Below are 26,251 nucleotides of genomic sequence, written 5' to 3'. Positions count from 1 at the left end.
AAAACACGATAAGAGACCGGCTTTTTCCACGATCTCGAAACCTCTGTGTGGAGATCAGGGAAGAAGGGCAAGCACCGGCGTGGAGGTTGAGAACGGGAAGGCAAAAATCTTTCATCTAATTTAAATTTTTCTCTAGACTCCTGCCTAACAGCAGGCCACTCGATGCTTAATTTAGAAACAGCATGAGTGAACACCTCCATAAGCTCTCCCGCATCCAGACTAACAACATCCAGATCCTCAGAACTGGATAGTTGCAGTACTGGGGCCTCAGTTCGGGGGGAAGAAACCGCAGAGCGTGCTTCCGAACCCGAGACTGAGGCACTGGATCTAACAGGTAAGGGCTGAGATAGGGCAATATATATATCTCAATATAATATATATATAAATATAGTTTTTGGAAATAGTGAAACTCCTGCTTTGTGACAGACAAAAACACTTGAGACAGATCAACATATAGCGCTTACTGAAGGCAAAGAAGCTGTCGCGCTTGTGTTTTGGGGGTGCTTTATAGTTTCCTGGTCGATGACGTCACCCGCCTATGACGTTCCGTCTCTCCATTGGACTGATTCCATACGTGCTTCATGACGCACAACGCAGGGGCGTTCCCACAGCGTTTGACGCAGCTCGAGTTCCCTTGAAAGGGAACTTTATTCAATTTCTGTATATTTCCCACCTGTTAGACAGGTAGGATGGCCACAGGTAAATATGACATTTATTTTAATGAGTTTATGTGAAGATTGTTTTAAGTTCACTTAAAGTTTTTTTTAAAGCATAAAAAAATGTTGAAATAGATTTTTTTTTAAAACATAAATGATAGACATTCAACATTACAGTATACTTGAAAGCTATCAATTTCATAGAGACATCAGTAGCAGTATTAGTATCAGTGATTCTAGTATGGCCTTCATTCATAAAAAAATGCAATTACAACAAATATTTTAAATATACTGTCTTTAAGTTATTTCTACATGAATTTGGAGAGTAACTGTGAATTTATTACAATATAAAAACATTAAAAACTTAGATGTTTTTAATTGAGATTAATGATTACAGAAAAAAATCTGTGATTAATTAGCTGTTTTTTTTACTGCATTGTAACCAGGGAAGTCAGAATCACTTAATTGTGGCATTTTTATAAAATACAACTAACTTATAATATTTATCTTTTAAAAAATATACATACATTTATGTACATAAAAAATATTGTAATGTTTTGTCCAGAACATAAAACCATATATAATAAAATACTGCACAGTAGAAATGACCCAGCTATGATTTCATGAGCTAAAATACATATGCACTGGGTATAAAACCTTCAGATCTGACTACCTCTCAATTTAGAAAATAAAATCAAGTCTCAGCCTTATTTAAGCTGCACCCAACTCTGCATGCTTCACGCACAGACAGTGAAGAAAGCTTTGCCTTTGTTTGGTCTGTCTGTTTGTTTGCTGCCCCCAAGCAGATGGCATCATCCACAGGAAGTGAATCAGCTTGGCTCTCACAGCAGAGAGGCTCCCACTAAATTAAAAGGATCATCTCCAAAGCTCCCTGCTTACATGCCAAACCCCCTGGATGTCTGGAGTTATGATATATATGCTATAAACACTCACACGCATATTTAATATATTTTGATAGTCACAATAAGGTGATGAAAACACATTTTACTCTTTAATCACATACCACTTGCTGCTTTTGGAGTTCTGTCGCCTGTGGGCAATTTGTCATGATTTTAACGACACAGATTTGGTTTCAAAATTGGTAGGGACATTTTAAAATCAGCCTGTATGGACGCATATAAATACAGAAATTATACCATTTTATGTCCATATATGTGGGCTGTAAGTAACTGTATCTCACTGAGAAAATTAAATGAGAAATACCAGCATAGTGAAATTCCCTTTAATTTTTAACCGTCCTTCTAATAATCTGCTTTGATTTAGCTCTTGTCTTGATGTAGTGAGACAATATAAAAATCACAAGTAAACAATATTAGCAGCTATTCTCTGAACTTAAACAGCTTTCTGCTCATGTCCAGATAACAAATTGTTCCAAACTATTGCACAACACTATCCTAAAACCGAAGTCCAGGGCTGATGCATTGTTATCATTTAGGTAAGAGATCTAATGCTTCTATCTAATGCAATGCCAGTGTATTTTCTTTTCCAAAATGTACTGTACATGCCCTCATAAAACCCAGAGTTCAAAAGATGTTAATCAAGTTAAATGTCATCTGATGATCTCATAAATGTCCCCCGCACAGTCTATTTGCAAGCATTTCAGTCTGTGCTCAGAGGCGGGCATTGAGGTAAATATTGCATAATGCAGAATGCCTGTCCCTCAGCTCAATAACAAGATGCTATGCTACATTACCTCTCAAACCTCCTTTCTGCAGGTGTCAGTTCTCCTGGGGAATAGGCACATTACTCTCCATTTATTTCAGTATGAGAGGGGCCATAAGAAACTGCCCTGAGATGTGTGCCTATAAAATCCATACACATCTTAGATGGAAAGCGACAACTAGCTATTTTTGCAAGACCGCCCTTTAATTCTACGCAACCCCCATCCAATTTTGCCATATTGTGAGATATGCTCTTTAGCTTTGAGGTCAATAATTTTCAAGCCTAGGGCCCTCAGTGCAAAGAAAGACAATGGACCCTGTTACATGTTGTATAAAACTTAATGTTGCATTTTAATCAAAGCCTAAAATTACATGCATTGTACAATATTAATTAATGTACATATTTTGTTAGGATATTTACAATGCCATTCAAATAATCATTATTGACGTTCATATAGCTGTGTATATATATATATATACATATATATATATTTTTTAATTGTACTGAATATCTCTACATTAATGTGAAAGGGACAGTGAAACATTCAGCTAAATTTTAACTTTAGCTCTGGTTAAACGTTTGTCTACTGAATATTTTAATGTTTTTTTGTTTTGTTTTTAAAGAGGCCATATTATGCCCTTTTACAAAGTCTTGATTTTGTTTTTGGGGTCAGTTAGAATAGGTTTTTATGCTTGACTGTTAAAAAAAAACATAACATTTCATATATTTAAAATTTTTGCAGCACTTCTCTTCCCAGTCAGTCAGTAATGTTTTTAGTTATGGTCTCTATGATGCCCCTCTTACAGAAAAGCACAATTTGTTCTGATTGGTGGACTGGACCAGTGTGTTGTGATTGGACAACCGCCTCGAGTGTGTTTCGGAAATGTCACGCCCCTTACCATAACCACAAGTATCCACACACTACTAACACAACCATGCCTCGTTCTCTAAAGACCCCCCCCCCCCTCCCCCCTTTATTTTTTTGGTGTATGCGCTGGGCTCGAATTAAAAGAAATCCCAAGAGAAAACTCAAGACTACAATCAAGGTGTTTCAGGGAGATCAGAAAAGTGCTCACCGATATAGAGAATAACTCTAAACAAAAAGTATGAAAATGAAAAAAAAATTATAATAATAAATTAAAATAATGGGGAAAAAACTGCAATTTCTTGTGTCCCGAGTAGGGCTGCAACAACTAATCGATAAAATCGATTATAATCGATTATGAAAATCGTTGTCAACGAATGTCATTATCGATTAGTTGGTCTGCTTACGTCACGGGGAGCGTTTACTGGTACGCACACACACGCAAGGTCTCTCTCCCTCAGGCTCTCTGCCGAGCGCGCGCGCTACACGGTTTGGAGCAGTCTCTTCTGTCTCGCATGCGCGCTCTTGCTTGCGCGCTCTAGATTTCGGGAGTTTGAACTAATTCGCGGGCATCAGGGAGCCGCAATCAATATGCGGGAGACTCCCGGGACTTCCGGGATCTTGGGATGTCTGTATTTTGTCTCGAGCATCAGGTTGCGCAATCAGTTCGCTCGCAACGTAAGTGATGGATTAAAATAGCGCTACCGCAGAAATAGGTTAAATTAAAACGGTCTTTACAAAGCGAAGCACTAAATATAAAGGCAGTTAATAACAGCAGCAGTAAAATATTGTTTTTTAGTCACTGTACTCAGTGGTTTTCAGCGAATGCTTGTGCACTAATGCATAATTTCTCCTGTCCTTTACTCAAGCCTGTCAGCTTGCTGGGTAACGTTACCTCCATTCCGTTCTCTTTTTATAGCATTTGTCTACTAAGTTTTAATTGTTTTTCAAACGCGATCTACTGCGGCTCTACGTTCACACAATTGTTTTCAGTCTTTCTATATTTATTTAATCAATTTATCCTTATATTATTCTTTTATATATTATATATAATATATATTATATTCTTTATCCTTATATTCCTTATATATAATTAATTTTAAATAAAAATTAAATGAATTATATATTTTAGATGTTTTTAGTTTGTTTTTAGTTCAGATATTCACATCTGAACAACATGTCTGTATAAATTTGTTTTAACAAAAATTGTGTTAAAACATAATATGTTGGATATCATTTTTTTTAACAATAATCATGTTTGTCAACTTGCCATCAGCAATTATCATTAAAAACAATGCAAATATTGATATTAGTAAAACTCAATGTGTGGCTTTTGCACTTTTTAAAGTACACTTTTACACATAAATACCCTGATTTACGGTTTTATTTAGTTATAATAAAAAAAAAAATCTAATTTAATTTCTATCCGATTAATCGATTAATCGAAAAAATAATCGTCCGATTAATCGATTATCAAAATAATCGTTAGTTGCAGCCCTAGTCCCGAGAAACTAAATTCTACGTAGAGCTTCTTGTTACAGTTTAACCCATGTACTATGAAGTATAGTTGATCAAAGAAGGATTTAAGGGCCAGTAATTTATACTTAACTTGACAGATGTCTAAAGAAAATAGCTGTCATCTTTTCAAAAACAAGAACATCATGTGCTCGCCTTGTGGATCACAGTCTGCATTGCTGTCCGAGTGTTGTGAGTTAATGCTTTGCCCAGAACAAAAATGAGAACAAAACAAAAATCAATCTCTCTTACTCTCTCTGTTCAATTCAAACTTCAGGGAGGGGTGGAGGTGGGGGGAATAGTAGAGCAATTTGTCACTGAAGCATGTCTTTGTACTTCCCGATAAAGAACACTCAAGACAAAAGGCGACAGCATATGGAACAGTCAGGATCACTGAAATGACCCATATCTTTTTGTAAAAATCCTAAAAAGCTGTTCTTCAGTGAGCTTTCAATCTTTCCGCAATTCCTTTCAGCGATACAGAGATTATTTCGGCCGTATGGTCATTCTACTCATAACTCATGTCAAAACTTTCACTGTACATACTCCACTGACCAATATAAGTAGCAGCATGATGTGCCTGGAATGCTCCAAGACTGTCATTGCAATACGTTTTTCTTCATTACAGGAAAGTGGGCTGTCTCCCAGTTCCCCTGATAACCCAAGATGTCGAGCTGGTCCCATAGGGAAGCTGGATGGCCAGCCTATCCAGATTCACGCTGGCCATGTGGCACTGAAAACGTGCAGCTGCCCTTCCCTGGAGGCCCTGGGAATGTTGTGATTACATTTCTCTGTGGTGGCAGAACTTGGGCACGCCAAAACTAGAAATATGAACAGTCCAGAAACTGGAACAGCAAAAACAATATTATGTTTAAAACTATAAAATGAAAACCAAGGACTTAATATCAGGTAACAGATAGGCTCAGAAATTGAAAACAGTCTAGGTTAATCTTATTATAAAACTAAGAGGATTAAGAGTTGAACATAATGATATGAAGCAACTGGAGACATGTGTGGAGAGGCGAACACTTCTACAGTATGACTATATCATTAGATTCAGTTTCATGAGAACAAGAAGACATTCATTTAAGTTGTTCTCAAGCAAGTATTACTTGAAGAGTATTAGAAGCGACATAGCATAATACAAACAGTCCCACTGTGAGGGATACATTAGTTAGAGCTGTACTTGACAATTAAAATAGTTTTCATACATTTTGAAGCAATAGGATGCTTGAAAATTTAAATGAATTTGAAGATTATAATTAAAGGACAAGTTCGGTATTTTACACTTAAAGCCCTGTTTTAAGATCGTTTTTGATGAAATAGAACGGTTAAGGTTGAAATTTGGACACTTGCTGCTGTCCCGAGAATTTTTCGGTTTCTGTGTTAGCACCCCCCACCTCCACAATAGTTTCATAGGGGCACTGGAAGAATCATTCATAAAACGCATTAAACTTTAGTTTACAAAGACGTGAAACTCACAGAGTGGTCTGGGGTGTTCACTGATATGCTCACACAAAAATCGCTGCAAAAGATGCTTTCCAACAGGTTTTATCGTAGTTTTTGTCCAACTCCATTGACTTGTATTGGATGTTCTGTGAGCTACGTTATTACTCCGCTGCCGGAAACGGAAATGGGGTTGTTTGTATTCTTTCCGTAGTTTTCCAGTCGTGGTATCGTAGGCTACGCTATCCGAACGTTGGCAAAGGTGCATTATCGCCACCAACTGGGCTGGAGTGTCTATTATTCAAGCTCTCAACGGAAGAATGTCCGGTTGTGAGGCTTTTGGAAAAATAGGTCCACAGTTTTACAACAAATGGTAAAACACCTGTTGGAAAGCATCTTTTGCAGCGATTTTTGTGTGAGCATATCAGTGAACACCCCAGACCACTCGGTCAGTTTCACGTCTTTGTAAACTAAGGTTTAATGCATTTTATGAATGATATTGTTCCAGTGCCCCTATGAAACCATTGTGGAGATGGGGGGTGCTAACACAGAAACCTAAAATTCTCAGGACAGCAGCATTTGTCCAAATTTCAATCTTAACCGTTCTATTTCATCAGAAACAATCTTAGAACAGGGGTTTAAGTGTAAAATACCAAACTTGTCCTTTAACCAATGAAGAAGAAAGCCAGCTCTGTCTCAGAACGAAGACTTTAAATACAGTAGTCCTTTCTATGAAGAGTCAAAACTAATGAAGTGTCTTAGCATAAAAAGGTGAGGATAAATTAAAGCGGTCAAAACAGAAAGTGGGGGAAGTGCCACTATTTTTAAAATTACGTTAACCTCTAGTCAATAAGAAAGATAGAGATGAAATTAATGCATCAAATTATGTTTTAGGATATCCACTATCAAATCCGATTAGAAGAAAGTGTAAATAAAAAATATATAAAAAAATGATAAATAAAAAAATTCCAGTCAAAACTATTGAAGCTTGATTCCGCCACGGAATAAAACAATTATTTAAAGGGGTGGTTGATTGCGATTTCCCTTTTTTCATTTTAAATAGTGTGTAATGTTGCTGTTGGTGCATGAACAGTATCTGCAAAGTTGCTGCACTGAAAGTTCAATGTAAGCAGAGATATTGTCTTTTAAAAATCAGGAAGTTTAATGCCTACAAAAACGACTCGAATGGGACTACAACGAGATACTCCCGGGTTTTATACGTAACTAACCCATAATCAACCCTCCTTCCGGAATATGCAAAAAAGGGGGCATGGCCATATTTCTGCTGCTTTGTCGAAGAGGAAGAGTTATAGTGGAGAGCAGTAGCCATGCCGTTGAAAGTGTGTTATTTTCACCCAGCTGTCAGGTCTTCTGTTTTCGGGCTTCCTACGGACGCTGTAGTTCGTCAACAATGGCTACAATTTATGTTTGATTATGTTCCTGAAAATTACAATCGTAATTTAGCTCTCTGTGCTGCACATTTTACGGAAGACAGCTTCCAGAATCTGCACGAATTCAATGCCGGATTCAACAAGAAAATTTTACTAAAACATGAAATAATTCCAACTTTAAAATCTGAGGCAGCAGTTGTTGGGCCACAACCTGCAAGTAAGACTTAATCATTTTAAATGTAGTTGCATGTATAACTTCAGACGTAATGTTTTAGTTTTATCAAGGACGTAAACAAATGCCAGCGCTGGCTTTAGTAGCCACTTAGTTATGCTATTTTGTGTATGACAAACCCGTACGAACCTTTTGGACCTGAATTTGTAATTATGTACTAATTTTGTAAATATATTTTCCATGTATACTTTATGACGTAATTTTTCGATTTGATCAGAACGTAAACCAATGCCAACCCTGTTTGTTTATAGTAGCCAGTTAGTTCGATGCTATTTTGTGTGTGTAAGACAAACATGCACCTAAAAAAAAACGATACACTGTTTTGTGAATAGATAAACGGTTGTTCATTAGATCGATAAAACAATAACTTTAAAAAACGGTATTACTCTGTCATTTATTCAGTTATATTAAATGTTTAATCAGGAGAAAACCGTATCTTAAAGCTTTAAGCAGCAGTAGCATTTTCAAGTAACAGCGTATCGAAATTCTTATATAATAATAGTAGAATAGAAAAGAATATAATAATAATAATAATAATAATAAAATTTACCATTCAGAAACGTTTTGTAAGAGCCTTGGGGAGGTTCTGCTTGACTCTCTTCATTGCCTCTTTCTGGGTCTGATTCTGGCTCAAACTGATACGGCAGTATTGACACTATTTACATTTGACCAGAGCACATGCAGCTTTCGCCCGTAAAGGTAATGGGCGTGAAGTTTCCGGACTACGTGCACTATGCAGTTCCCTTTCAAGGGAACTCAAGCTGCGTACAATGCTGTGGGAACGCCCCTGCGTTGTGCGTCATGAAGCACGTATGGAATCAGCCCAATGGAGAGATGGAACGTCATAGGCGGGTGATGTCATCGACCAGGAAACTATAAAGCACCCCATAAAACACAAGCGCAACAGCTTTCTGTGCCTTCAGTCGCGCTATATGTGAATCTGTCCCTGTGTGAATATTGTCTGTCTTTACATACTCTGCACCACACAAACAATTTATATATATATATATATATATATATATATATATATATATTAAGAGAGATATGGCGAACGAACAGCAGTTTAGGAAGTGTGTCCCTCCCTGCTCACGTTATTTTACGAGTGGGGATACACACGTTCTTTGTGTTGTTTGTTTGGGAGTGCAGCATGCCCAGTCAGCTCTCGAAGGAGCTGATTGTGAGCATTGCGAGCGTCTGCCATTAAGGACGCTCCGCTCCCGCCGGGCGCTCTTCGAGGAGAGCGGTTCGGTGCGCGCTCCCCGCGGTTCGGGTCCCGCTCTTGCCGAGGCAGAGCGACGACGCGTATCGTGGGGATCGCAGATGGATCTCTCAGCGGGGTTAGAGACGGGCTCTGCCTTATCTCTCCCTTCACATGTGAGATCCAGTGTCTCAGTCCCGTGTTCGGAAGCACGCGCTGCGGTTTCTTCCGCTCGGGCTGAGGCACCAGTTATAAATGAGGGAGATGTGGAGGATTCACCACCTTACACTCCCGAAAGTGATGAGCTAGTGGAGGTATTAACAAGAGCTGTAGTAAAACTCAGCATTGTATGGCCAGTGACTAGACAGGAGTCTGTTTCTAAATCAAAATTAGATTAGAGATTTTTGCCGTCACGAGTGCAACCTCCACGCCGGTGCTTGCCGTTTTTTCCCGATCTCCACAATGAGGTGTCGAAATCGTGGAAAAAAACGGTGTCATATAGAGTGTTTAGTCCCCAGACTTCTATATATTCTAATATTGTGGGGGAAAAATCATATGGTTATTCGGCTATGCCTCGCGTGGAAGAGACGCTTGCGAGTTTTCTCTCCCTCGAGGCTGCGTCATCTGTTAAGGCACCGGCATTACCCACCAAGCCTCTTAGAAATATTTCGTTTTTGCAGGCATACCAGGCTGACCTGCTGAGGGACGTGAGTTAGAGTGAGGAGGTCAGTGCTGACCTGGTTCGCGAACTGCGTCAGGCTGCTGATTTATCCCTGCGCGCAACCAGAGAGTCGGCCAAGCTAGTGGGTCGATCTATGGCAGCTCTGGTGGCCGCAGAAAGACATCTGTGGTTAAATCAGACAAATATAAAAGGAAAAGAAAAAGCTTTCCTTTTAGACACTCCTCTCTCCCCCCTGGGTTTATTTGGCGATGCTGTAAATTCTGTCATCGATAAATTCCAGGAGAAGGAAAAGCAAACAACAGCTTTTAAGAAATTTCTCCCTTTAAAAATTCATGTCCCTGGGGCTGCTGAGCGGGAGCAGCCCCGGCCGTCTGCGAGCTCATCATATAGGGCGCTGAAGCAGAGTGTCGCGTCTCTTGCTCCCCCTGCTGGACAGTGGGCTCAGCCGCGGCACTCTCAGTCGAAATCTCCCAGTAATAGAACTGATCTGAGGACAGTTATATTAGCTAAGAAGGCTTCGGCTAAGAAGAAGTCCTGGCGCCACGGCGCGCAGGACACTGACAGGTGAAAGGTGTTCACCTCTTTCTACGGTGCCCATTCTTCCTCGGTGCCCTCAGGGGCCCGTTCTGCCAACCCCGCCTTCATGCCGGGTCGCAGACGGTCCCAGCGAGCGATTTCCCGAGGGACGCTCGCTCCCTCTGAGGAGGGTTTCAGAGCGGTTAGACCAGTTGTTCCCTGCCGGTGTGCCGATACAGCGCACTGCGTTTGCTGCTCAAGTTACACCAGAGGCCAGTCTCGAGAGACTGGTACCCTTAGTAGAATTTCTGGTAGAGTGGAAAAGCCTTCCAAAATTATCTCATTGGGTCCTGCAGACAATAGAAAGGGATTATGCTATCCAATTCAGGTGTCGTCCACCAAGATTCAGAGGGGTTCTGCCTACAGTGGTGGGCCCCGAGCAGGCTCTGGTTATGGAACAAGAGGTGAAAGCACTCCTTTAAAAGAAGGCTATAGAACGGGTTCCTCCTCCCAGTGTGGAGTCAGGCTATTACAGCCGATATTTCATCGTTCCAAAATAGGATGGGGGGGTTGCGTCCAATTTTAGACCTGCGCCTATTGAATCGCTCGGTAGGGAAGCCAAAATTCAAGATGCTCTCTATCAAGCAGATCGTGTCACAAATCAGATCCGAGGACTGGTCTGTCACGATAGATCTAAGGGACGCGTACTTCCACATTTCCATCCTTCCACAACACAGGAAGTTCCTGAGATTCGCCTTCGGGGGCGAGGTGTACCAGCACAGGGTTCTTCCGTTTGGCCTAGCTTTATCTCCCCGCACTTTCACGAAATGCATGGACGCAGCACTAGTACCCCTGAGGCTTCAGGATGTTCGTGTCCTCAATTACATCAACGATTGGTTGATTTTAGCTCAGACAGAGCAGATGGCGGTTCGACATTGAGATGTCGTTCTCGTTCATATCAGGAAGTTGGGGTTGAGGCTGAACGCAAAGAAAAGTGTATTATCTCCTCAGAAGACCACTTTTCTGGGTGTCGTTTGGGTTTCGGTTTCGATGCAGGCGCGACTCGCTCCGACCCGCATCGTTTCGATTCTCTCAGCTGTGAAACAAGTAAAGCTAGGCCAGCTACTTACTGTAAAACAGTTTTAGAGACTGTCGGGTCTGATGGCAGCAGCGTCCGACGTTATACCTTGCGGCCTGTTGTACATGAGATCGCTACAGTGGTGGCTCAGGACCAAGGGATTCTCCCCGATGGGAAATCCGCTCCGCACGGTCAAAGTCACGCGGCGCTGCCTTCGTGCTCTGGTCATGTGGAAAGAAACCTGGTTCCTATTCAAAGGGCCTGTGTTGGGGGCTCTTTGTCGTCGCGTAACGCTAACGACGGATGCTTCCCTCACAGGGTGGGGGGCGGTCACGAGTGGTCGTCCAGCCCAAGGGCTGTCGCAGGACCATCATCTATCACGGCTTATAAATTGTCTAGAGATGTTGGCGGTGTTCCAGGCTCTGAAACACTTCCTAGCAGACCTGAGAGGTCATCATGTGTTAGTTCAGTCAGACAACACGTCTGTGGTCTCTTATATAAATCATCAGGGGGGCCTGCGGTTTCGCCGGCTTTTCAAGTTGGCCCGTCAGATCCTCCTGTGGTCCCAAGGGAGGTTACTATTTCTGAGAGCAATGTATCTTCCTGGGTATTTGAATGTGGTAGCAGACTCCCTGTCGAGACAGGGGCCGAGGCCGGGGGATTCGAGACTCCATCCCGAGGTGGTGGTGCTCCTTTGGTTGAGTTTCGGTCGCGCCGAGGTGGACCTATTCGCTTCCAAGGAGACCACGCATTGTCATCTGTGGTTTTCCATCAGCCATCCAGCCCCTCTGGGGTTTGACGCTATGGTGCAGCCGTGGCCGAGGTCACGTCTGTTCGCCTTTCTCCCGATTGCTCTGCTACCTGGAGTTCTGGAGAGGGTTCGCCGGGACGGGGTCAGCCTACTATTAGTAGCCCCGTTCTGGCCGGCCCGAGTATGGTTTGCGGACCTGATTTCTCTCCTGGACGGCTCTCCCTTGGAGCTCCCGGTCAGGAGGGATCTACTCTCTCAGGCGGGCAGCATGATATTTCACCCCCGCCCAGTATTGTGGGCTTGGCCTCTGAGGGGGCCCAGCTCATGAACTCTGGTCTCTCAACCGAGGTTGTTGAGACCATTCTTCACTCCAGAGCTCCATCCACGAGGAAGCTTTATGCCTTGAAGTGGAAACTCTTCACTTCTTGGTGTGGAGAGCACCTGCAGGACCCAGTTAACTGCCCAGTGGGTGCAGTGCTGGGATTCCTGCAGGAGCGCTTCTCCACAGGGCTATCCCCCTCCACACTAAAGGTGTATGTGGCGGCACTGGCTGCTTACCACGTCCCTTTCAGTGAAGTTTCTCTTGGGAGACACCCGCTTATAACTCGTTTCCTTCGTGGCACACTGAGGCTGAGGCCAGCAGTTCGTACAAGGGTGCCGGCCTGGGATCTGGCCATCGTATTAGAAGGTCTTTCCAGAGCTCCTCTTGAACCTATCGAAGAAGTTCCTGAGAAGTTTCTCACGTTTAAGACTATCTTTCTTCTTGCTATGTCCTCACTAAAGAGAATCGGAGATTTGCAGGCTCTGTCGGTTTCACCCTCGTGCCTGGAATTTTCGCCTGGCATGTTTAAGGCTTTTCTGCATCCTAGACCAGGTTACGTTCCCAAGGTCCCTACTAATGTTGTTAGACCTACAGTTCTGCAGGCCTTTTATCCTCCTCCATACTTAATTTACTCTGCCCTGTTAGGGCGTTAGACGCCTATGTCCACAGAACTGCCCTGTGGAGGAAGTCAGAACAACTATTTGTGTGCTTTGGGCCACCCAAGAAGGGGTGTCCCGCGTCTAAACAGAGAATGAGCAAGTGAGTCGGCTGGTCAGCCTTCACCTTTGGCTGTACGAGCCCACTCTACCAGGAGTATGGCGGCTTCTAAAGCCTTACTGTCAGGAGTTTCCCTCAGTGACGTTTGTGATACGGCTGGATGGTCTTCACCGCATACTTTCATTAAGTTCTACGACCTAGACTTAAGTTCTACCCCTGGGGCACAGGTGCTCTCGTCCTCTGTGCGCTAGTTCTCACATGGCGGTCACTTGATCCTATGGCGACGTGGGTATTAGCATTCCCACAGCGTTTGACGCAGCTCGAGTTCCCTTGAAAGGGAACGTCTCGGTTACGTATGTAACCCTAGTTCCCTGATAGGGAACGAGACGCTGCGTCATTCCACCATACTCCCGGCATTCCCACTAGCGCTTCCTTCAGGCCTATCAGAAGCTCTTGTGCTTGTGTTTATGGGGTGCTTTATAGTTTCCTGGTCGATGACGTCACCCGCCTATGACGTTCAATCTCTCCAATGGGCTGATTCCATACGTGCTTCATGACGCACAACGCAGGGGCGTTACCACAGCGTTTGACGCAGCGTCTCGTTCCCTATCAGGGAACTAGGGTTACATACGTAACCGAGACGTTTAGCCAATTACAACACACCGGCCCAACTAACCAATCTGAGCCCATTGCCTGTTTCTGAGGGAGTTGTTTCATAGAATCAGGAAGTCAACCGGTCGTTCAAATGACAGAGGAGAAAGCGTCTTACAATAAAGGTGAATTTATGAAAAATAAGGCTTTTTAAAAAAAAACACACAATTAGACATGTTATATTGCACCCCAAAAACACAATCACGCAAAGAAAAAAAGCAGTAAACCACCTCTTTAATTGTTAACAATTATATAAACAATTATTTAAAAATAATTGCGACTTTTTATCTCACAATTCTGACTTTTCAAATCTTCAGAATTGCAAGACAAACTCGCAATTGCGAGAAAAAAGTTATAAACTCGCAAATCTGAATTTTTTCTCGCAACTGCAAATTTATATCATGCAATTCTGACTTCTTTTTCAGAATTTAAGATTTTATTATACCACATTCCAACCATCATGGCTGCAGGAAAATATGAAGTATTTGAAAATGAAATATCAATTACTATGTCCTAGTAGTTGATTGACTTATATGTGGCTGAGGTAGCTTCTCAAGTGCATAAATTCATGTGAGAACCAAATTTTTAATTGTTTTCTTTGAAAGGTGGATTTTGCTTTGGCAGTGCTCTCTCAGACCTTTGGAAAATATATCGTCTACCATTTCAAAAAGAACAGTGTATTTCCAAAGTGTTTCCTGTATTTAGATCCAAAGCTTATTATAAACATTAGTTCAAGAAGATGCCACATTACCCCACAGCTAACATTTTGGGAACTTTTTTTGTTTAATCATTAATGGATAATCTTTACCAAAACAATTTACCTTGACCTTTTTCTTATGGGCATGATTCAATCCTTGTCAACTGTATATGATTGGCCCCTTCTAATCACATAGATAGATAGATGCATACATAAATCAATTACATGACAAAAAATTGTGCACTGACTTCAGGATTAAGAGGGTTGCACAGTTTACTCACTGATTTTACCCCACTATCGTAAGCAACACGGTAACCTCAGGGTGCCCAATATGCACAAACACATGAATAAAATTACCCATGTCAGTGGAGTGCTTTTAGTACACTCTTGCGATAGTAGTCTGTGCTGGCTTCCAAAACACATTAAATTCCACTGCAAATTTTGTTGTGAAATGCAGATTGTAATGCATTTCATATTGATACATAATCTATGGTAATGAGCTCCACAAAATCCCCACGATAAATACACCCTGAATCCATTCTAAGGCATTATAAATAAAACAAGAGTGAACATGATTAATCTAAATGATAATAGAATACCAGTGGTGAGAATAGTTGACCCACTGTGCCTGGAATCTGTTATAAATGAAGCTCTTCTGAAAATGCCCTGCATCAACAGGAAGCAATTGGGCACACGGCTTTAGCATAAACCGATCAATCTTTTTGTTGATAAAATTAAATATTAAAATCAGGACATTTTTATCACCCTAAAATGCCCAGCTATCATTCCTCGCACTTTGCATGTGAACTACAACCAGGAATTAAACAAGGCAAGGAACATAATCATGTGCAGGGTAATGCTGATTTTGGCGAATGGAGATATGGGAATGTAGAGATGTTTAGCACATAATGATCTGTTTTGAGGCACTGTTGATTGGTGTAATGGTTACTTACATTTGTCCAGAACTTCATCAGAACCATCAGGACAGTCTGGTTCCCCATCACAAAGCCAGTTCTCAGACACACAGGTCAGCTGGTCTCCGCACAGAAACTCTCCAACGTCACACAAAATGGGCTCTAATGAGAGAAGGGGGGTGGAGACAGAAATGGAGTATGGAATGAGGTGCAATACAGTCATTAAATGTCTAAATTACATGATTGTTTAATAAATATAATGATTAGTAAGTACATGTGAAATGCATGAAGTCATACAATGATTCATTATAGTGACATGAATGCAATGACAATTAATTTGACTGAACAGCCAGGCAGGAAAAATCTGGATGTGACTGAAGCTGAATATCTTATCCGAAAAGGCACGAATAATGGCTTCAAAACAAATAATGAATAATTCTGCCAAATAATAGAAAAAATATTCAGCTGACAGTCACTCCTCGTGATTCTGGATAAGAGGTGAGCCAGGGGAAAGCACAATATTATAAATAAACCTCTATCATCACTACGTAATAATGAGTGTGTGAAGTGAATGAGTGTAAACTTTATAAATTAATTGCGCGCAAATCAAATAGGCGCGTTACCATCTTCGTGAGTCTCTCAGAAATCAGAGCTTGGCAAGAGTAGCCTAATATCAACTAAAATACTACATCATACACGTTCTACTATTTTATATGTATATTTAAATGATTTAAACCTTGTAGCCTATGATATGATAGCCTTTACACAAATGAAATCAATCGCAAAATCAAACAGCAGCTATGCTGTCTCTACGAGTCTCTCAGAAACGTCTCGGTTACGTATGTAACCCTAGTTCCCTGATAGGGAACGAGACGCTGCGTCAAACGCTGCGGGAACGCCCCTGCGTTGTGCGTCATGAAGCACGTATGGAATCAGCCCAATGGAGAGATGAAACGTCATAGGCGGGTGACGTCATCGACCAGGAAACTATAAAGCACCCCAAAAACACAAGCGCATTAGCTTCTGATAGGCTTGAAGGAAGCGCTAACGGGAGTGCCGGGAGTATGGCGGAGCGACGCAGCTACTCGTTCCCTATCAGGGAACTAGGGTTACATACGTAACCGAGACGTTCCCTTTCAAGGGAACTTCGAGCTGCGTCAAACGCTGCGGGAACGCGAATACCCACGTCGCCATAGGACCAAATGACCGTCATGTGAGACTAGCGCACAGAGGACGAGAGCACCTGTGCCCCAGGGGTAGAGCTTAAGTCTAGGTCGTAGAACTTAATAAAAGTATGCGGTGAAGACCATCCAGCCGCATCACAAACATCACTCAGGGAAACCCCCGACAAAAGAGCTTTAGAAGCAGCCATACTCCTGGTAGAGTGAGCTCGGACAACCAAAGGTGAAGGCTGGCCAGCCGACTCATAAGCAAGTGAGATAGCCTCAACCACCCACTTGCTCATTCTCTGTTTAGACGCCGGACACCCTTTCCTGGGTGGCCCGAAACATACAAAAAGTTGTTCTGATTTCCTCCACAGGGCAGCTCTGTGGACATAAGCGTCTAATGCCCTAACAGGGCAGAGTGAATTAAGTTTCTCCTGGTCCGATGACATAAATGGAGGAGGACAGAAAGCCTGCAGAACCGTAGGTCTAACAATATTAGTAGGAACCTTAGGAACGTAACCTGGTCTAGGATGCAGAAAAGCTTTAACCATGCCAGGTGCAAATTCCAGGCACGAGGGTGAAACCGACAGAGCCTGCAAATCTCCGATTCTTTTTAGTGAAGAGATAGCAAGCAAAAAGATAGTCTTAAAAGTGAGAAACTTCTCGGGAACTTCTTCGATAGGTTCAAAAGGAGCTAGGGAAAGACCTTCTAATACAATCCCAAGTCGGCACCCTCGTACGAACTGCTGGCCTCAGCCTCAAAGTGCCACGGAGGAAACGAGTTATAAGCGGGTGTCTCCCAAGAGAAACTCCACTGAAAGGGACGTGGTAAGCAGCTAGTGCCGCCACATACACCTTTAGTGTGGAGGGGGATAACCCTGTGGAGAAGCGCTCCTGCAGGAATTCCAGCACTGCACCCACTGGGCAGTTAACTGGGTCCTGCAGGTGTTCTCCACACCAAGAAGTGAAAAGTTTCCACTTCAAGGCATAAAGCTTCCTCGTGGATTGAGCTCTGGAGTTAAGAATGGTCTCAACAACCTCGGTTGAGAGACCGGAGTCTATGAGCTGGGCCCCCTCAGAGGCCAAGCCCACAGTTTCCACAATTCTGGGCGGGGGTGAAGTATCGTGCCCCCCGCCTGGGAGAGTAGATCCCTCCTGACCGGGAGCTCCAAAGGAGAACCGTCCAGGAGAGAAATCAGGTCCGCAAACCATACTCGGGCCGGCCAGAACGCGGCTACTAGTAGTAGACTGACCCCGTCCCGGCGGACCCTCTCCAGAACTCCTGGTAACAGAGCAATCGGGGGAAAGGCGTACAGACGTGACCTCGGCCACGGCTGCACCATAGCATCCAACCCCAGGGGGGCTGGAAGAGTGATGGAGAACCACCGATGACAATGAGTGGTCTCCTTGGAAGCGAATAGGTCCACCTCGGCGCGACCGAAACTCAACCAAAGGAGCTCCACCACCTCGGGGTGGAGTCTCCATTCCCCTGGCCTCGGCCCCTGCCTCGACAGGGAGTCTGCTACCACATTCAAATACCCAGGGAGATACATTGCTCTCAGAGATAGTAGCTTCCCTTGGGACCACAGGAGGATCTGACGGGCCAACTTGTAAAGCCGGCGAGACCGCGAGGCCCCCCTGATGATTTATATAAGAGACCACCGACGTGTTGTCTGATTGAACTAACACATGATGGCCTCTCAGGTCTGTTAGGAAGTGTTTCAGAGCCTGAAACACAGCCAACATCTCTAGACAATTTATGTGCCACGAAAGATGATGATCCTGCCACAGACCTTGGGCTGGGCGACCACTCATGACCGCCCCCCACCCTGTGAGGGAAGCATCCGTCGTTAGCGTTATGCGACGACAAAGAGCCCCCAGCACAGGACCTTTGGATAGGAACCAAGTTTCTCTCCACATGACCAGAGCACGAAGGCAGCGCCGCGTGACTTTGAACGTGCGGAGCGGATTTCCCCTCGGGGAGAATCCCTTGGTCCTGAGCCACCACTGTAGCGGTCTCATGTACAACAGGCCGCAAGGTATAACGTTGGACGCTGCTGCCATCAGACCCAACAGTCTCTGAAACTGCTTGACAGTGAGTAGCTGGCCTAGCTTCACTTGTTTCACAGCTGAGAGAATCGAAGCGATGCGGGTCGGAGAGAGTCGCGCCCGCATCGATACCGAATCCCAAACGACACCCAGAAAAGTGGTCTTCTGGGAAGGAGATAATACACTTTTCTTTGCGTTCAGCCTCATCCCCAACTTTCTGATATGAGCGAGGACGACATCTCGATGCCGAACCGCCATCTGCTCGGTCTGAGCTAAAATCAACCAATCGTCGATGTAATTGAGAATACGAATGCCCTGAAGCCTCAGAGGCACTAGTGCTGCATCCATGCATTTCGTGAAAGTGCGGGGAGATAAAGCTAGGCCAAACGGAAGAACCCTGTACTGGTACGCCTCGCCCCCGAAGGCGAACCTCAGGAACTTCCTGTGTTGTGGAAGGATGGACACATGGAAGTATGCGTCCTTCAGATCTATCGTGACAAACCAGTCCTCGGACCTGATTTGAGACACGATCTGCTTGATAGTGAGCATCTTGAATTTTAGCTTCCCTACCGAGCGATTCAATATGCGCAGGTCTAAAATTGGACGCAACCCCCCATCCTTCTTTGGAACGATGAAATATCGGCTGTAATAACCTGACTCCAAACTGGGAGGAGGAACCCGTTCTATAGCCTCTTTTTGAAGGAGCGTTTTCACCTCTTGTTCCAATACCAGAGCCTGCTCGGGGCCCACCACTGTGTGCAGAACCCCTCTGAATTTTGGTGGACGACACCTGAACTGGATAGCATAACCCTTTTCTACTGTCTGCAGGACCCAATGAGATATTTTTGGAAGGCTTTTCCACTCTGCCAGAAATTCTACTAAGGGTACCAGCCTCTCGAGACTGGCCTCTGGTGTAACTTGTAGGGTATGAGCGCAGAATCATGGAGTCAGCATTCCTTAACACAATAAACACACGTTAACAGGGGTTTCTAAAGCCCCAACCTATGACTCTTCCAATTCTAAATCTTCCGTTAGCGCCAGCCAGTCTGGAGGGTAGATTAGTTTGTGACACCTTTACAGCGTAATGAGTCCCCAAAGAGATCCTCGCGCGATCCTGATTTGTTCGCGAGCCAACATCCAAGAAGACCGTTATCTCCAAACCCCCCCCCCCAGCGAGGAAGGAATGCCAGATGCGCAAATGGACAACACACACTCACACACACACATATATGCATCTATAACATTAAAACCCAGAAATGAGTGATTATGAAATGTATACATGATGTATTCCTGTATGTTTGAAGTTTATACTGTATCCTGTCTATCTAGGACTGTTAGTTATGTAGTTGAACCTTGCGGACTTCTATAAAGGTCTAAGAGTTTATATATATCCTTGTATGCGTAACAGACACGGAGTGATTGGTATTAAACGAAATCGCTCAACTTGCTCGAGCCAAATATATGTAAGAAGTTAATGAAAAACATAGTTTACTATGTTTTCCATCTTTGGAGTGAAAAGAGACCAAAACTAACATCACTGGTGTTCTTAGATAACGGCGTTTACGACCCAAAGGAATGTTCACAGAACTGCCACCCTCTCTGAATTCTAACCAAGGAGGAGAAATGAATCCTGTATTCATATATATACAGTATATGCTATTATATATCCACTTGAGAATTGTATGAACAATGTATCTAAGTTCCCTATTTCATGAGTTGCCTTTTGGTGGTTTGGTCTATGTTTCTCGACAACTCTAATGCGATAATGTTTTAAACTTGGCCAACTAATGTTTAACCAAATCCATTTGTGGCAAGTTTGGTCTTGATAAACTCCAATCTTCATTCCCCATTTGTTAATTGACATTACATTTTGCTAAACTTGTGACACATTAGTATTATAAGAATTGTGAAGATTCTGCTCTTAAACACCCTAATTTCGTCGGTTTCAAATGTCTCTCTCTTAGACAAAGAGCAATAAAAACCAAAGTCCCGCCTGTGAAATTCCAACCCTCTAATTGGCCAAGTCAACAGGAAGAGGCCGGATTTTCTCCAAGGTGATAAATGACGCTTCCCCCCTCCGCTCGTCGCTCTGTTACTCTGACTGTCAAAAATGTAGGGTCTCGCCTCCGGGCGAGCTCTTCGCCTTTCTTTTATTTGTTTCTAGTTTAATTTGTGTTTTTCAGTCTTAGATAAGTCTCCGTGTTTAATTCCAATCGACGAGTGAAAAGAACACCGCGTGACATATCTCTTCAGCAAATCCATCTACAAGGGACCTTTAAACGAGCGCGCGCTCGTTTTGAAGGATAAACACGCGCACGTGACCATGTGGCGAGAGACGCACACACGCTCCTTCACCAGCCATGCGAAGATGTGACGTTAACTCCGCGTGATTTCCCCGTAGAGATCTTTATTTCTTTTCTTTGTTAGTCAGTTTTGTTTTCCGTAGTCGACTCTGTTCACTTCCACAAAGTGAAACAAACTTAGCCGAACTATTTTCCTTTGGTAATGTTACCCCAAAGACTTGGAAACTCCGTTCACCGCGCGCCAAGCAGCACCCAGTGACGCTTCCTAAAGGACTCCGCTCACGCACGCGCAGGAATGCCGCGACACAGAGAGACCCAGAAACTTAAGTATATCTCTTTATAGAGCTTCTAAGAAGCATTAAGATGATGTTTTCGTGTTGTCACAGGCAGGGGACTGTCAGGGGAATGTTGCCAATGCTCTCTCTCTCTCTCTCTCTCTCTCTCTCTCTGTCCCTTCCCCTCTCACACGTGTTTCCATTGTCCACACTCTATGCATTTCTCATTCATCGATGCCTTATCGTGTATTGTTGTTTATTATGTTTGTAAATACATATATCCCATGTAACCGTAGTAAATACATAAGTAGTTCTGCCTTATTAAATTCATTATATTCATCTGATTGATGTACTGCCTTTTTGCTCATTTAAGTCCCTTAAGTGCCAAAAGATCTTATAGCAACAAGCTTACAAATTAAAGATACTTTAAAGAGTATGTGTTTATAGGGCAGGAAACCCATTTCTTGTGGCCACAGAATTGCTTTTCCTGAAATCCTATAAAGTAAGATGATATTGTGGATTCCCACAGATATTAGTCTGACAATTGAGCTAATTAATTTTGCCTGGTTTGTAAAACGTGGTCCGTGCAGGTAATTGCAATCAACTTGTGGTTAAGTGCAAGGATACACAAGCATGCATGCAGGTAAAATTACATATCATCCCTTATCGGGAGTTTTATTAACATGTAAGACTGATCTAATCCAAACATGTATGAATAATTATTAATTACCAATTATTAATTATGATATGCAAATTCCCCACGGATTAGACCCGCCCAGAGTCTTTACATAATGGTGGAGAATAATGCGGGCACATTTTAAACTTGTTTTTGAGCAATTCAGTTTCAATCGATGTCTATATTGTGATTTAATAATGTACGCGCGCCTCGAGTGAGTGAACGCAACGCGAACTCACTGGCTGACTGATTAAAGGCACAAAGCCGAGTCCAGTTCAGCACATTAACAGCTGCAAAATAATGTCTAACATTCCTTTTGCGATTGTTAATAACTAAAAGTAAAACTGCAGTTTCATAGTATTAAATTTGTCCAACAAAAGACGAAGAAACCTCTTTTGAATTGTGACATTTTAATGTTAAACTCCCCTGTCCGAACGAGATTCTTCTGTCAGGGTGAAGACTAGATTTAGTGAAACGATGCTCTTTCACTATTCTTAAGAAAGGCCTGATATTATAATCGTTAGATTAACGATGAACTCCTGGTTAAACATTGACGTAGCTACTCAATTGTAAAAAACCTAAAGCATATTTAATCATAAGTGCTATTTGATAATATGTCATGGGAGTCGAAAAAACAGACGAATATTTCCTGTTTTATTTTTGCACGACGCAGCGAAGCAATCCTGCCAGACGTGTTTGTTAAAATATAGCACCAAAAAAATCCAAAACCGAAAAACATTTTTAATCATAAGTGATATTTGATAAATGTTATTTGGATCCGAACGACAGACGTATAATTCCTGTTGTCCATATTAGTGTGTGGAAGCGAAGAAATCCTTCCGTGCACACGTGTGTCGAATAGAAAAAACCCGCCGAGGTTTAAAATTCATAAGCGAACACGTGTGAATAATAGCGCTAATTGTTTATGTGGGAATTGAAAAACCGATGCCTAATTCCGGTTGTCCCTATGTTTGTGTGTAGAAAAAATTCCTGCCACGCCGTTTTGTGAAATATAGCTGAAAAAAAAAAAAAACGCTGAGATTTTATTTTGGATAAGTGTGATCTTACAGAAAACAAAGCGTCTGCACGCTCAAATTTGAATCACACATGGAAGCAGGGTGGTTGTTATTCCACTGACAAACACTAGAGGGCAGCCCTTAGGCCTAAGTGCTTGACAGTTCTCGAATTACGCACCGCCCCCTGACTTTACCCTCCATGAGCGAAATGGCGCCATCTCGTGGACACTAGTAACGAGGCCGTCTTTTCCTAAACAATCTCTCTCATCACAATTTCAGATTTTTCCAGTGAATTTCTGAAATTGTGTTTCTAACTTTCAATGCATGTGCAAGTTCCAGTTTTACTAACATGATTTCACTCCCGACTGTGTACACTTATTTTGAATTTGGTTCAAACCACAGTTGAATTTAAAATTTAAAAGTAAGCAGTACCAGTTTCTGATGACCACTTAGGAGGAATGCGCCCCTTGTGGCCTCCCCCCTCTACGTCAGCTCATCACTTAGTTCCTAACATCATTCTTTTCTGAAGTGGCTTTCTCCCAGTTGGTTTTATTTTGGTTATTATCATTGATACCTCACCGTAGTCGTGATCATCATCAAATATAATGCCAACCTTTAATTTCCTACACTTAATCAAATTTGGTTTGAAACAAACAAATTTCAAGATCAATTTGAATTAAGTCTCCTTTCCTGTTGGGAATGGTTTTATGGCTTTATTTCTATATTTCCTTTTTCAAATTATTTTCAATAATTTTGATTTGATACGTTACGTTATGTATTGGATACGTTATGACAACTGTATCCTTACCATTCTAGAAGTTACTTAACATCTATGCATACGCTTGATTTGAATTGTATTTAAACCAGTTTGAATGCAATTTAAATCAAGTTCTCTGTCAGCCAGGTTGACCACTAGGAGGAAGTGGCCCAAACCCTTAGTGGCCCAAACGCGCCACTACAGCTTGCTTCCTCCTGTGCTCTTCCTGCTGCACTTAATCTCTTCTCTGAATGGAGGCTAGGTTGTTCTGATAATTAACATTGTCATAATTCCCTTTTTGTTTGTACCATAATTTTAGTAAAACCGTTGCCTTTGATTTTTCTACAAAAAAAAATAGACACTCAATTTGATTTAGATAGAGAGAGCTTTAATTCACGTTGAGGTTCACTTGTCCTTCATCCTGTTTTGTGTTTGTAGGTAGAAATTTCTCTCGTGCTGTGGTGATTTGACAGTCATCTCTGCTTGGGGTCCAGCTGGCTGGTTCGTCTGACCTGCGTCACCAGCGCTGACTGAGCACGGGTCTCGGACTTTCCTGTATTTCTCCGTTGGTGCAGCCCGCAACACGACATCACCAATTTGGCACTGCCGGTTGTGTTCAAGGTCGGGTTGCGTGAGGGCACACATCGGTACAGATATGCGGAAGGGCCCGGGACACTGCTGTCAAGTGTTTGGGGACGACAGAGAGACCAACCAAAATGCTGACTCCAACCCGAATGACCTCAGTTCACCCCAGGGAAACTAGAAAAGGTATTAAATCCATCACTTAGTATTGGCCACAGAATCTAGAGATTCCCCCGGTCATTGAAGTGTTTGGCTCCCTCCTACTCTCCTAGCCACAAATCGCAGGCTTAGGCCTCCTCTTCCCCTGTAACACTTCCTGTGTACACTTCCTGTGTACTATTAACGCCATTTCATTACAGACCTTTCCATCTTGGATGGTTGCATGTTACTTAAAACTTTGCTGTCTTGCCATTGCTCTTTCCTGTTGTGCTCTGCTCCTTTCAGTTCACTTAGAGACAGAACCTATCTGAGACAACAAGGAACGCTGAATAATAGTTTGACAACCAAGCCGTTAGCATCAACAGGTGACCCCTAAGCTACCGCCCCGTTAAAAATCTTTATTCAGGCCATGCTGACCTACCCAAATTGTCCTACCAAATGATTTAACTGTCGGCATCAGTTAACCAAAATTTTCATACGCGGCATAGCCCGTATTATAGCTTGTTAAACGTAGAACGAACCTGCATACAGATAGCTTTATTAATCCCCAAGGGGCAATTTAGTTCCATTGGTCTCTCTGTGTGTGTGTTGTGTTCCTCTCGCCCACAGTGAAGCCAGTATGTTCCGGTCCTACAGTCCCACAACCCGCTGGGACAACCTGGAGACATGGCTGAGATTCATGAAACCTCCATTCCTGACCAAGGTCGCCAGTGACTCAGAGCCCCGAGCCAAGAGCATCGCAGACGTGGACAGGCTGATGGCGCACAAACCAAGCCAAAGCTCCCACGACAAAGACCGGTCAGACACGTCAACCTCACTTGCCAGCTCATCGCACAAGCACGTCTCCACGAAAGGAGCCGCATCGCCCTGGAGCACGAAGTTGCAACGCTAAGGATGCAAGCCGAGGATGACAACGACCCCGAGCTACAGAAGGAAGTGGAAAGACTTCAAACTGCCCTATCTGATCTTCATCTGCACATAGAGTGCAGTCAGAGAAAAGAACCAGAGAGGAACTCAACGAGAAACTCCGACAAAAGTGAAGCCCCTTGCAAAGAGCAGAGACTGAACTTAAAGAGACTCGAAAGCCACGGCCTGCGAAAGAAACTCGCAAGAGGCCCGTGCTACCATCCACAAGCACGTTCAGCAGAGACAAGATCTCGAACACGAACTTGACACCGTTCACACAGAGTTGAAACCCTCTTATAGACCGGGAAGGGGAAACGCACACCACAAAGTTTCCCTGACCAGCCAGTCCGCACCTTTCAGCCAAGAACCCAGAGCTGTACAGGGGGGTGAAAGCCCACTGTTCAAAACATCACCAGCCAGCCCACAAGAACCCCCGTCAGCAGCGAGGGGGGAAGAGCCTTTCCAGGAGAGCCCCGGCCACTAACCACGGCATGGCTCCCAAAAGACTTAACAAGCTGGCCAGAAACATCCCTATGTTCACTCCGAACCATGCAGGAGGCCACAACGTGCACGCCATCCGCAGGACATTGACTTTCACTTACAAACTGTTACCAACGTCACCGCGTGGGACAGATTGTACCTGCTCAGAATCACGTCCAGTCGTGATGCGCGCAGCTTCCTCGACCGTCAACCAGAGACAGTCAAGTCGGACTACCAGCCGCTGCGGCAGGCCTTCACTAAAGAATTCTCTGATCCAGAATCAGACCAAAGACTAATCACAGCCATGGACCTCAATCAGTCCGGCATGGAGGATTGATTTCAACCTCAGAACTTTGTCTCTCCGAAATCTGCACCCCACAGTGAGACATCATCTAGACATCCTGGCCTGACCACATAGCATGACTACTCAACAGCTAAAAGAAGCTTACACAAAGCAAAAGACTGTGTCCGAAAAGACTTTGAAAAACCCCACAATCTACTCTGTCTCTGAGCCCTACTCAGAGCTGCCTCTAGAGGGCGCCCCACAACACCATAGCCCTGTTTACAA

General features: G+C 43.3%; 1 protein-coding gene across 1 annotated transcript in view; it reads right to left on the bottom strand.

Moving 5' to 3' along the window:
• lrp1bb (low density lipoprotein receptor-related protein 1Bb) overlaps nucleotides 1–26,251 on the bottom strand; it is a 393,159-nt gene that overhangs the window by 253,247 nt on the left and 113,661 nt on the right. Inside the window, exon 2 of the mRNA XM_077217131.1 lies at nucleotides 15,354–15,476. Coding sequence (XP_077073246.1) covers nucleotides 15,354–15,476 — 123 coding nt within the window. The remainder of the gene's footprint in view (nucleotides 1–15,353; nucleotides 15,477–26,251) is intronic.

This window comes from Siphateles boraxobius, unplaced genomic scaffold, assembly GCF_051911475.1.
Source record: "Siphateles boraxobius isolate OS27281-9 unplaced genomic scaffold, OSU_SipBor_1 7, whole genome shotgun sequence".
NCBI classification, from domain to species: Eukaryota; Metazoa; Chordata; class Actinopteri; order Cypriniformes; family Leuciscidae; genus Siphateles; species Siphateles boraxobius.
Note: the sequence above shows the minus strand (reverse complement) of the source record. Positions and strands in the feature narration are given on the sequence as shown.